The sequence below is a fragment of the Akanthomyces muscarius genome, chromosome 4, assembly GCF_028009165.1.
Source record: "Akanthomyces muscarius strain Ve6 chromosome 4, whole genome shotgun sequence".
NCBI lineage: Eukaryota > Fungi > Ascomycota > Sordariomycetes > Hypocreales > Cordycipitaceae > Akanthomyces > Akanthomyces muscarius.
In genome coordinates this window covers 685611-698060 of record NC_079244.1, presented here as the reverse complement: position 1 = coordinate 698060, position 12450 = coordinate 685611, and the positions used below count along the sequence as shown (strand labels likewise).

Here is a 12450-nt window from a genome sequence, read left to right as displayed (position 1 = left end):
TACTGCGTCGGAGTCTTTGGACGATCCGGGAGATAGATTGTATCCGTGATACAAATTCAAGTGGCGGATGATGGATTCTGGATTTTTATATACAGGTAAACCCTCCTGTGAGCATTTGGCCCATGAAGTGGGTTCCTCGTTGTCGATGTACGGTCCTCTTGTCTTTGAGTCGCTAGCATAAGAGTTTCTGATTCGATTCCTGCCCGCGTTGATCAGGCTTCGTATCGCAGAAGATCTCAGTGAAGCTCCATCGCTGACAGATGAGCGTAGCACTTTGGTCACAGGGCTGCTCTGCGGTACACCATTTTTCCAAACTCCCACCGAGACGTCCTGGTTTGGCTTAAATACGTCATCGTTCTTTCGTGCCGTCGAATTGGACAGTGGACCGCTTCTTGCTCGTCTCGGCTTTTTCGGATGGGTCTTGGCTGGACTGCCCGGATGGATGCCTCTGGTGATTTTCGACGGGCTTTTGGCCTTTCCAACATTGGTCGGCGCACTGGCTAGCCTACACGCCTGGGTGTCAATCTTCCCCAGGCTGCGCGGAGTTCTATCTTTTATCGGGCTACCATTCAATGGTTCGTAGGTATTTCTTTTGTGCCGCTTTAGTTGATATTTTGAATCTGTTGCTGGAGACTGTGCTCCGAACCTCCGAGGTATGGTTCTGGGTCCTGTCGCGTTATTGGCAAAAACGCCGATAATCTCGTCTCCTTTCCTGTTGGGGGTCCCACGAAACGATGCGTTCGGCACAGGGAGTGCCGCAGACATGACAGGCGAACAAAATTTGGGTGGTGTTCCCTCTCCAGAGTTCACACGCAGCAGATTTTCGCCTTTTCCAGGTGCGTCTTCTGTGCTACTCAAATAACTTTGTTCTCCATCAGCAGTTTCCGGTCGAGGCTGGTTTAGCCAATCGATCGAAGATAGTCTGGGCGGTACCGTGAGCCGCTTTCTCTTTACTGGAGAATGGATCTCTGTTTGGGTTCCCTCAGTCATGGTTGAGTGTTCGGCTTTTGGTCTCCTCGTTGTGTCCAGCGTCGAAAAACACTTCCCAAGCTCCCTTTCTTCCTCAATCACGGCAGCGTTTCTGAGGCGTGATTCTTTCGGACTCTCTTCTATGGTGGGACTGAGAGTGTTGACGCTGGCCTTTTGCCTCAGAAAACCCGATGCACGTTTGGGCACGCTTGCTAGTTTGGTCAGAGCGGAGGTTTCGGTATCAGCTTCTTCAGTCGTATTTCTAGAGACAATTGCTGAATTTGGTCTCATTTGCGAGAAGTCTTTGGGAACTTTTGTCAGAAATGTTTCCGAAGCCGACTGCCGAAGCGATGGTCTGCTGAAGCTGCCGCCAGATGTGTGCCTTCTTCTGTGCGTGCCCAGAGACTTCATCTGTCGAACAATATCTCTCCAATTCGAGATTAGCATTTCTGTTACTCTATTGGCGATGAGTATCTTATCGACGGCTGGCTGTACGTTCTTGGTGCCACTTTCGGGCTTGTTCTTCCGCGTTTCTTTGCGAATGTGCTGCGTGGCTGGTGGCAGAACGACCAAACCAGAACCTGGAGCGGCAATTTTCATTGTGTACGAAGGAAGCAAATCGCCAATAAGCAACGGCCCAAAGCAAATGCTGAGTGCACCATAGCCCATTAGGTCTGTTGTCGGTAGGGGCAAGCCCGCCTCATCTTCTCTCGGGGCTACCTCAGCGATGCGTCCAATCATGCTGAGCAGCCCAAATATCGCACAAATCAACTCTCGTCGGAATTGAGATTCGATTGTCCCAATAGCCAGCGCGATCAATCTTGCTCTGACTTTGGTTTGATTCGTTCGTGGGAATTCAGGCTCCGCATTCAGCTGCGACTGGATAGCTATGAATGAGTCAAATAAAAGCAGTGATCCGAGTATACCGCCTGGCAGTGTTGACAAAAATCTCTTCAATGTAGATGCGATATCATGAACAGAATATTGGATATGTAATGGCAGCGTTGCTGATCGTACAGTGCCGGAGATATCGGCGCTGCCTTTATCCATGTGGCAGTAATAGTCGAAAAGGGCGCCAACAACTTTCATCGATCCGGGGATCCTAAATATGCCACGCGTGTTGGCATGCTGTGCCACGTATTGGGCAGTCGCTCGTATACACGTTGGTAGGATCAAGGCACACGGTGCATACTCGTTAGGCAGGTAAAGAGAGCTTTTTCCGCTGACGCGCACCATGGACTGGAGGTCTAAGACACTTGGAGCTTCCCTTCTGCTGTGAATTAGATGGGCCAAGTCGGATGCACTTCGTCGATGTCGGGATCTCAGCGAGTCGCGATCTCTAGAATCGGTCGCAGGCCGGGGGCCAGACAAAAACATGCGACGGAACCATCCGCGTTTCGGTTTTCCGTTGTCATCCTGCAACTGTCAATTATGGTTCAACAAGGTGAGCCGGGTCCGAGCTTACGGGCTTGTTGGGATCGAAATCATCCAAAATCAGCGGCCGGATTCCATGCTGTTATCTGTTAGCTTTGGCTACAATGCTGGCCGCCAACCCACACCTTTTTCGCCAAGCGATTGTACTCTTGCACAAAAATGGCACGATCCTCGACCTCATCGGCGTCTCGGAGAAGGCCAAGATCGCCACTGGTGGAGGTCCAGGTGTGGCTGCTAAACAGAGGTCGGTCGTTCTGCAGCAGGCTGTGGAACGTTGAGCTTGCAGGCAGAGGTCTGTCAAAGGCGCTCTCCGGAAGTACCAGCAGCGGTGGGTTGAGAGACTGGGAATGGTGGGATGTGCTCGTTTTGGATGCCATGACCAAGCCTAACGAGGCGGATCAGCCACGCATAATGTTGCAAAAACGCACACGATAAATGGATACAGATGTGAATGGGAGAAGTGACACGCCCCCTGCCCGTTGAAGCGTGCGGTACCTACTACTGGCAGATAACGCCTGCCAAACGGCGCCGTGGCGACGTTGGCCAAACAAAGTGCAGCACTGTGGATGGAAACATGCAGTTGACGGGTCAACCTGACTTGCTGCCCGATGACTGCAATTTTGTTTTGCCGGCGGTCTGCATTTGCAGAATATTTCATTTGCAGAACAGGTACTCTTGAGCTCGCGAAATAGATATCCATTGGCCGTGGTGCAACAAACGCGGCTCTACCTGCAGTCTATAAATAATTGGAATCATATGCCAAAAGAAGACAAAGTCTTCCCATAAATACCGTCCCGGACGCCGAATAGAATGCAAAACGCCTTGTCCCAGGACTCCATCTTTTAGCCCATATCCAGCTTCCACATCGGAAGGCTTATTATTTTTTGACGTCGTCTTCGCCGTCTTCATATAGCACATATTTCAAGATATCCGAAAGCGAGATGACGCCCTTAAGCTTGTTGTCGTCGTCAACTACAATCAGTCTGTGCACTCTGCTCTTGCGGACAGCGTCGAAGATGGCATCGAGTCGGTCGTCTTCGCTACAGGTGTAGATGCCTGGCGCGTCGTCCGGACGTTTGCAGAGGGCCTCTCCGACTGAACCGCTGAGGTCCTCGTATACGCCGCCCCTGATGCACGGAATAACGTCGACCGCTTCGAATGCGTTGAGGACCCGCCCGCTGTCATCCAGAATGGGAATGCAGCTGATGTTTCCGTCCACCATGAGGCGAATGACGTCGACGACTGTGGCGTTCATCGTCGAGGTCACGAGATTGTTATAAGAGCCGAGGTTGATTTCGCGAACCGTCTTTTTGAGCATGACAGTGTAATCGGCGTTGTTAACGGCAATGAATTTGAGGATACGGTATTGGGTAATGACGGAAATGAGTGTTTCGCGGCCGGTTTCGTCGTCGACGTCGATGAGGGGAATTCTGCGCGCTCGCGTCTTGAGCATCTGTCTGCACGCTTCGAACAGCGGCCGCGATGGGTGGACGGAGAGCGTCTCGATTGGAACCGCGCCGATTGCCTTTTCAATGTCTTGGGCACATGTTAGTTGGCGCCTGAGCGGGGTAGACGAATGAGGGGTCCGGGAGGGCCGTCTTACCACGCAGACTGCGGAGGCGGAACTGGTCAAGCTTGCTCATCTCATCGGGATACTGGATGTGGTATTGGATCACATTGATGTAGTCGGTGCTGGTCAAGAGACCGGCAAATCGCGATGTTTGCGAGTCCCATAGCGGGGCCGAGACGATGGCTAGAAGAGTCGCAGTCAGCAGAGAGCATTTGGCATTGGCCGGTGTCGGAGACGGGCGCACAATTTTGAATCAAGATGTTGAGACTCTTCTTGATGAGCAAGTCGGTGTCGAGGATGATGAGGCGAAAGGACAGCGGCAGGACGTCGTAGCTGGTGCGGACCTTGAGAAAGTCGCGGATGGCCTCCTGCAGGTCGGGAACGGTTAGCAGTCTGGCCTTGAGCGGTGCAGCAGGCACACAAGGAGAGGTGTTTGACGTACCAGGCCTTCCTTTTGCTCGCGGTCGAGAGGGCCCGGGGCGGCCTTGGTGTCAGGCGCAGAAGCCATGACGGTCGGGGCAGAGGGCTTCTTGACGCGCAAGTAGGATGAGGGGGCCACAATAGGGGGGAGCGTCAACTCGGGCAGAGCTGGCACATCGTCGGCGGCAGCGGCAGCAGGCCTGGGCCCTCCGGGATTTAGGCCACTGCCGGTTCCGGGACTGGCACCTGGTTCGGGTTGCTGCGAGGAGGCGGCGGCGTGTGCGGGGGCAGAGCCCATGTGAGCGCTAGACGAGTCTGCGCTGCCCTCCATCGTGGCATGTGTAACGCAGCGGGATCAACGGCTATCGGGCGTGGCGTACAGGCTGCAGGCGGTTGGGAGCAAGGAGGCACGAGACACGAGGTACTTGACGGCAATGGTATCGCGAGTCGAGGGTCAATGGAGGAGAGAACAGGTGGGGTTGAAGACTAGGTAAGGTAGGTAGTTTTAGCGCACCAGGTAATTTGAGATGGATGACGACGGAGCAGAGGTTCTGAGGAAAATTGGGGCCGTTAACTAATGCTAAGGCAAAAGTTAAGGTGCCTGTTAGTTTTATTAGGTACCGTCTACGGCGTCTTGAGATTTCGCTGGAGCTCCAAAGCTTGCTGGGCCCTGGAAGCGCTAAAGCCCCTGTAGCTTAAGCCGCTCCCGGCCTCCGTACTCGGCCGGTTCACATCTCGGTGCAGGTGTTTTCACCGTTTCCATCAGCATTCTTTTTGTTGTTCTTGTTAATATTGTTGCTGTTGCCGCTGTCGCTGTTGGTGTCTCCATCATCGTTTAATTGAGCTACTTTTTCTTCTTCTTTTTCTTTTCTTTTTTTTCCCTGTATTTTCTCATTCCATCTTCTTGGGCTAACGTTAGTAGTAACTTTCTAGGACGACAAGGCTTACACCCGTCGTCGTAGATGTAAAATCAAACTACTCAAATTCACAAATTCACAAATTCACAAACTCGGAATCCCCTCAATATAGTCCAGTATTCTCCAGAAGCCTCCAATTAAAGTGGCAAGCATCGCATCCCCTTGGCCTCCTCAATACCCTCGCTATCCTCCACGTTCTCTTGCTGCTTCCCTTTCCCAGGGAAATTCTCTTCTCCCTTCTCGTCAGCTTCATCATCACCATTATCCAGATAGTCGTTCTTTTTGGCCGGCTCCGGGTTCTCCTCTTTCGCCGGCTCCGGATCTTTCTTGATGACATATCATTCCTCTACCGCATCTCTCGGGGGAGCTCGTACGGCAGCATCTCTCTCGGCGGCTGCTCGTCAATCGGCAGCCATTGGAGAACAAGCAAAGCAACATCTTCCATGTGCTGCGCCACGTGTTCCTCGAGACCGGCGCGGCTAAACGGTGAGCTCTCCCATTGTTTTTTGATGGGGCTAATCAACTTGTACGCGTCACAGAAGATGCATTCATTAATATCGTCCCTCTCGCGGCGGTGATAGCTGTCGCTTGTATGGTGTTGTAAACACTCCTTTGAATGCTTGTGCACGTGGAGCAAAGGCCGCTTGTCCTTTGCACTGTCATAAAATATCTGGACATTTTCGTGGGTTGAATGTTTGCATTGCCAGGAAGGATAATCGTCGAGGTTCATGTGTGAGAGCCAGTCATGGGCCTGCGCTCTCCTCCACGATGCCAGCCAAGGTTTATTGACCAGCACTTTCACATTTTCCAGCGTGTCGAAGATAGAGTCTGCCAATGAAGAAGTGGCCGATTGCGCAGACCTGCCGTTGTTCAGCGTGAGTACCAATTCATTCACTTTCTGTTCCGCTGTCAAGCCTCCCGTTTCGTTTCGCGGCGGGAGGTTTTTGATGGGTCGATAATAGCCACACAATCTGACTACAAGATCCGATTAGTTCTTTCATCTTCCAAGTCTTTTTTATGCCATACTTGCTTCTTTCGAGAATCGCCGCAAAGTTTTGCAAGTACAAGTAAATGTCTATGAGACGGAATGGATTACTTCTCAGTCGATACTCCATGTATCAAAATACATTTCTAGTTCTTGACATCTGGTGTTCCATTTTCTATGTGAGACCTTCAGCCAATTACGTGAAGAGCTTTTTATGGTTCGATCCGATAGTTGGAGACAGATTCGGGACAGCGCATGGCACTTTTTGGTGTATCTGGCCAAGGATTCAACCTTGGGGACGGGGCCAGTAGTTCCTGACATGTGGTCAGTTGAGAGACTTGACGACTCTACTATTGTACCCAGAGCGGCGGCTTCGATGTAGACAGAACATCTCTGGTGGTTGTCTCTATGGATTGGAGACTAATGGCGTACGTTGGCCGTGTTTATATAGCTTTCTCTCCCCATTCCGCTTTCGTCTGCATTTGTGCTTTCGGTTCTTCGGAGGTTTTTTTGGTAATGCTATTCGAGTATGCTCTACTTTTTTGTGTCTTCGCTTGCGTTCATTGAACTTTGATGGTACCTAAGCAAGCCACTGCTTTTTCTTTTCATTTTTTCCTTTGCTCCTGGCGCCTGACTGCACGCAATCAGCGCTCGAGGCACCTACGAAGGAACCTACATCTGGTCGATGCGCGGAGTCCCCGCGATTCTGACAAAGAGCCTTTCGACTCAAGCAAGAATATCTTTAGACTTCTCAGTCTCCACAGCCGTCGCTCTGTCATTTTCTTTCCCGGTAATTAGTTGTCCCTGGGCGGCCGACATAGTTCTCCGGCATGGGCTCCCCGCCGTCGTCAAAGAAACCGTGATCCTTCGCTGAGCCGGGCGCCTAGAACAAGACACTTGCCAGCCCATCTCACGAGGCTAAGCAAAAAAAGCAAGGGCTGCTTTATTCCCTTGACATGCTTTGTTCGGGTCTTTCTTTGGGCGAGGACTCTCGTGCAGATACGGGCCACAACGCCAGCTGTGGTCCACATCACCCATTTTCTGCCCAAAGATACGACAATAACATTCTTGTCTTGAGTATCATATCCAGGCTAATGGGGTTCAAGCTCGTCAAATCAAAGCGAGATTATGAGTGCACCCCCAACTTCTTTCGAACACCGCGTCTTTGTACAGTCCTTCGATTATGCAGAATCCAGCGCAAAGCGGTAAGGCTGCGGTCAGACCTATCTGGACATGCGGACAACGAAAAAGGACGACACATCAATACTGATTTAGCTATATAGCTATAGCAAGATGACAGAATTCAAAATAAAAATCCTCACACTTCCCTATTACAATATCCAAAGCCAGTGCTTTCTTATTTATCCTATTCTCGACATTATGGAACCGGGAGACGCGGCATCATCTTGGTATTTGCGACTTGGACGGCACATTTTGGACGTAGCTGATTTACATGCCCTGTTCTTGATTTTCTTATTATTCATCCTAATCTTCCTAATTTCTTCTATCCTTTCTATGATTTATTACTTTTTCTACCTCTTTCTCATTTTGTCCGGGCTTGTATTGTTAGGTTTCATTTTGCTCGGTGGGAGATTTGACATGTCTGTCGAAGGTCAGGGGGAAACGTCGACCTAGTCAGACGGGGCCGCGGGGAGGTTCTTCCAACCATGGGCGCGATAGAACAACGCCATCATTATCTTGGGAGTCGAAGAAATTTCTCAGATGTACAATCTGACTACCAAGGACAAGAAAAGAGCTTTGAATTGGCGGGTTTTACGCCATGTGAGTGATCTTGCGCCTGACGCGATATCGCATTTGTCCGATGCGGCAATGCCAAAAACGCGTACATAGCATTTCAAGAATCTAAATAATACAGGCAAATGATCAGTCGAGCGTAAAGCATCTCTTTAAAAAATTCTTCTGTCTTGTTTTTTTATTTTTGAATTTGAAAAAAAAAAAAAAAAAAAAAAAAGAAACCCTTCTTCTTGTGCAAAGTGAGGCAAACGTAGACGAGCCGTTACCAAGGCAGCGAAGGCCACGAAACCGACACCTCAGCATCTCTAGAACCTTTCTTTCTCGCGACATAAAATGGTCTTCTGTACTCGTCCAATACTGCTTTTTGCGAAGCGTCCGATTCATCTGCCTAGAATTTGAATTGCCATGCTTTGATCCTAGGTCCTGACATCGCCCTTGTATGTCGTGTAGTGGGCTAAGTGTGGCGATGGTGACCGATTCGGGGGGTGGGGGGTTTTTCCTTGAATATTCAAAGTTTCGACCGGGTTTTTATTCATGTTGTCCTTTTAGCCTTATTTTTAGCTGGCTAGTGGAAGTGTAGTGGAAGTGTAGTGGAAGTGTACGGATAATGGCTAGGACATGAACTGGCGATACAGGGTAACTAGCGCATGGAGTACCAGATCAATACTCAGTAGATGCACAAGGCTGAATCCAAACACGGGTAAGAAACGGCTTAGCGGCTTTGGAAAAATCGGCAATGTTTAACCTGGCACCACCTTAATAACGGCCGAAGCATGCCACAGCTAAGATCGACTGCCGGACAGGTGTGCAGGTGACACACCATCTGGCATCACATGGTACAGAGACGACAGCATGAGAAATGCAACGCGGCACGGAGTCTGGGGGAGGGCTCAGCTACTGGTAGTTGTTAGCCATTAGTTACGCGGGGGAGACGTTCTGCATGGATTGTGTGAGGCGCACTGTGCGACACGCCAGATTTGGATTGCGGCGATGGTGGCAACAGGTATTGGGATGGACCGAGACACGAGCCAAGGGAGTGAGTGCGTACTGGCAGACGACGCGTGGAAAAATGCCTGTGGCGCATTGTTCTGTCAACACTGGCCTGTTAGCGGCGCGTGACCGGGCAGGACCCTGAGAAAGGGAAGCCTCGGGCGATGGGATCGAGGTGCATGAACTACGCTTGCGATTCGGCGTAGATGCATATATGCATTGCGAGTTTGACGTGGATTTAAGTTACTGGCACTGGGCAGGGCGTCCGTCTAAATGATGACGCTGATCCAGGACCAGACTGGCGGCGGGGGTCTGTCTGGCACCCGGCACCTGGCTTGGTTGCCGCCTGCAATTTGCAGGGCAATCTCTCACCCAGCCGGCCAGCTTTTACAGCAGCGCCCTGCCCGATTACAGTGGAAGCGCCGCGTTTTCCAAGCAATGACAGCCGCTGGAGCTCCCCTGCTCGGGCCGCCCCACACGAGCCTGGGGCCGCTGCGGATGCCTCATCAGCGGCCTGCGATGCCAGGGGCATGGCAAACAAAGAGGCCAGTAGCTGTTTGTCACGACGAACAGAGACATAATAAGGAAAGGAAAATAGGATGGGAAGACGAAGAGGCAAAAGAAGGTGGACGAAATGGCAACAACTATAATATATAAACCCGAGACAACCACTTACCCATCATAAAGCTAATAGTCTCTATCTACGGACTGGGGCGGCGTCTGTCCACGCCGCCCACATGAGTGCCCTCCCCTGCAAGTTTGGTCAAAGGGACTCCGCCTAGGTACCTGCCTACTGGCAGCTACCGTCACCTCTGCAACCCTTCCTTCTCTCCACCTCGAGACTCTCGCTCTCATCTGCGCTTTGTTTCCTCTCATCAAACACCCGACAGCTGGGCTGCATCTACCCTCGTCCTATCCGGCCTGGTCCCCGACGCCGTACAATCTGCTGCCGCTTGCGCCATCGTCCCCGCGCAGCAGGAACGAGACATTGCTCGGCCGCCAACTGCGCTAGGCTCTTGCTGAGCTTCGCCTGCCTTCCCGCACCCGAGATTCTCCACCCGAGCCAGCCCAGCGCCGACGCATGCCAAAACGTCAACAAAACAAAATCCATCGTCGAAACACCATCGTCCTTGAGCCATCGACAACCGATATTCACCTTCGCCGCCACGGCCATCGCGCCAGCCATGGGTATCTGTAGTTCAACATGCTGTGGAGGTCCGTCTTGCTCCCCGCCCTGCCCGCGGCCTCGTCTCCCGCCCTGCCGCTGTCGCTATTGTCCATGTCCCGCATTCTGACGCTTTTGATTCACAGGCCGATCCCGAGATGGTCCCTACGAAAATGTCCTCGCCGACAGCGAACGTGAAGCTGTCGCCGACCTGTTGCAGTTCCTCGAAAATGTCAGTAGTGCCTTGCCGCTCTGCCAGCCTTCCGGTTTCTTGCGTGCTAATCATCCAAATAGCGCGGCGAGACAGACTTCTTCTCCGGCGAGCCCCTCCGAGCACTCAGCACCCTAGTCTTTTCCGAAAACTTAGATCTTCAGCGCAGCGCAAGCTTGACGTTTGCTGAAATTACCGAGCGCGGTATGCCTGCTACCCGTCCCGCCTGTCGGGCGCCACCTGCTGACTTAAGCTCTAGACGTCCGCGAGGTCGACCGTGATACCCTTGAACCTATCCTATTCCTCCTACAAAGCTCTGATGTCGAGGTCCAACGAGCCGCCAGTGCTGCACTGGGAAATCTTGCTGTCAATAGTATGACCCAGCTCTGAACACCGTTACCGCAATAGCCTGCTAACTATGGATCCATTAGCCGAAAACAAAGTCCTGATCGTCCACCTCGGTGGCCTAACCCCGTTGATCAGACAGATGCTGTCGCCAAATGTCGAAGTGCAATGCAACGCCGTCGGATGCATCACCAATCTTGCTACACACGAGGAGAACAAGGCCAAGATTGCCCGCTCAGGTGCTCTAGGGCCGCTGACCAGACTGGCCAAGTCTAGAGATATGCGCGTCCAGCGCAATGCTACTGGTGCTCTCCTCAACATGACGCATTCCGGTAGGCTTCTCCACCAAACCCCCATCTAATACAGCGCAGTAACTTACCATGGTTCTAGATGAAAACCGCCAGCAACTTGTCAATGCTGGTGCCATCCCAGTTCTGGTGCAGCTTCTCGCTTCGCCCGATGTCGATGTTCAGTACTACTGCACCACAGCCCTCAGCAACATTGCTGTCGACGCCAACAACCGAAGAAAGCTTGCCTCCTCGGAAGCCAAGCTCGTACAGTCTTTGGTTGCTCTTATGGAGTCCTCCTCGCCCAAGGTCCAGTGCCAGGCTGCCCTCGCTCTGCGAAATCTGGCCTCCGACGAGAAGTACCAGCTCGATATCGTCCGTGCCAATGGTCTGGTGCCTCTGCACCGTCTCCTCCAATCCTCATATCTCCCCTTGATCCTTTCCGCCGTCGCCTGTATTCGCAACATATCCATTCATCCGATGAACGAGTCTCCTATTATCGAAGCCAACTTCCTGAAACCTCTTGTCGATCTCCTTGGCTCTACTGAGAATGAAGAAATCCAGTGTCATGCCATCTCGACTCTGCGAAACTTGGCAGCCAGCTCCGACAGAAACAAGGCCCTTGTTCTGGATGCCGGCGCCGTACAGAAATGCAAGCAACTGGTGCTTGACGTACCCGTCACTGTGCAGTCTGAGATGACTGCCGCTATTGCTGTGCTGGCTCTCAGCGACGACCTCAAATCTCACCTGCTCAACCTTGGCGTATGCGACATTTTGATCCCCTTGACGCATTCGCCAAGCATCGAGGTCCAGGGCAACAGTGCAGCTGCCCTTGGCAACCTATCTTCTAAAGGTATGTCAACTTTTCCTTTCCAAATCTCGTAACAAGTACTAACTCATTTCAGTCGGTGACTATTCCATCTTTGTTCAAAACTGGACTGAGCCCAACGGCGGCATTCACGGCTACCTGTGCCGCTTCCTTCAATCTGGCGATGCCACCTTCCAACACATTGCTGTCTGGACCCTGCTTCAACTATTCGAATCGGAAGACAAGACACTGATTGGCCTCATTGGTAAGGCCAATGACATTATCGAGCACATTCGAAACATTGCGAACCGCCAAATCGAAGCAGAGCCCGAGTTTGAGGAGGAGGACGAAGGTGAAGTCGTGAATCTGGCCCAGCGCTGCTTGGAGCTCCTTGGACAGAGCATGAACAAGGCCCACATCGAAGGTTGATTGTCATTCGTGCAGTGTCGCCACGAAAATGCGGCAGCGTAAAAGGACATTTTATGCTTGGCGTCTTCCGAAGTGAAGGCGCAACTGGTGGGGGCGAGACGAATAGCTTTGCCGCTCTTCGGACCAACTTTCATTTTTTATATGCCTGGAGTTTTCTGCTTGGTT

General features: G+C 51.8%; 3 protein-coding genes across 3 annotated transcripts; 1 reads left to right on the top strand and 2 right to left on the bottom strand.

Moving 5' to 3' along the window:
• Nucleotides 1–1838: 1838 nt before the first annotated feature.
• LMH87_010859 (uncharacterized protein) lies at nucleotides 1839–2780 on the bottom strand (the record flags this gene model as incomplete). Its single annotated transcript, XM_056199904.1, has 5 exons — nucleotides 1839–1856; nucleotides 1987–2071; nucleotides 2162–2385; nucleotides 2435–2482; nucleotides 2529–2780. 5 exons carry the CDS (start codon nucleotides 2778–2780, stop codon nucleotides 1839–1841), a joined length of 627 nt encoding a protein of 208 aa, XP_056051807.1.
• A 500-nt stretch (nucleotides 2781–3280) lies between these two features.
• LMH87_010858 (uncharacterized protein) lies at nucleotides 3281–4724 on the bottom strand (the record flags this gene model as incomplete). The annotated part of the gene is made up of 4 exons (XM_056199903.1): nucleotides 3281–3939; nucleotides 4007–4156; nucleotides 4218–4341; nucleotides 4416–4724. 4 exons carry the CDS (start codon nucleotides 4722–4724, stop codon nucleotides 3281–3283), a joined length of 1242 nt encoding a protein of 413 aa, XP_056051806.1.
• A 5500-nt stretch (nucleotides 4725–10224) lies between these two features.
• On the top strand, nucleotides 10225–12285 carry LMH87_010857 (uncharacterized protein; the record flags this gene model as incomplete). The annotated part of the gene is made up of 7 exons (XM_056199902.1): nucleotides 10225–10255; nucleotides 10352–10437; nucleotides 10500–10620; nucleotides 10676–10789; nucleotides 10848–11093; nucleotides 11152–11901; nucleotides 11954–12285. The coding sequence occupies 7 exons, from the start codon at nucleotides 10225–10227 to the stop codon at nucleotides 12283–12285; spliced, it is 1680 nt and encodes a 559-aa protein (XP_056051805.1).
• Between the last annotated feature and the right edge of the window lie 165 nt (nucleotides 12286–12450).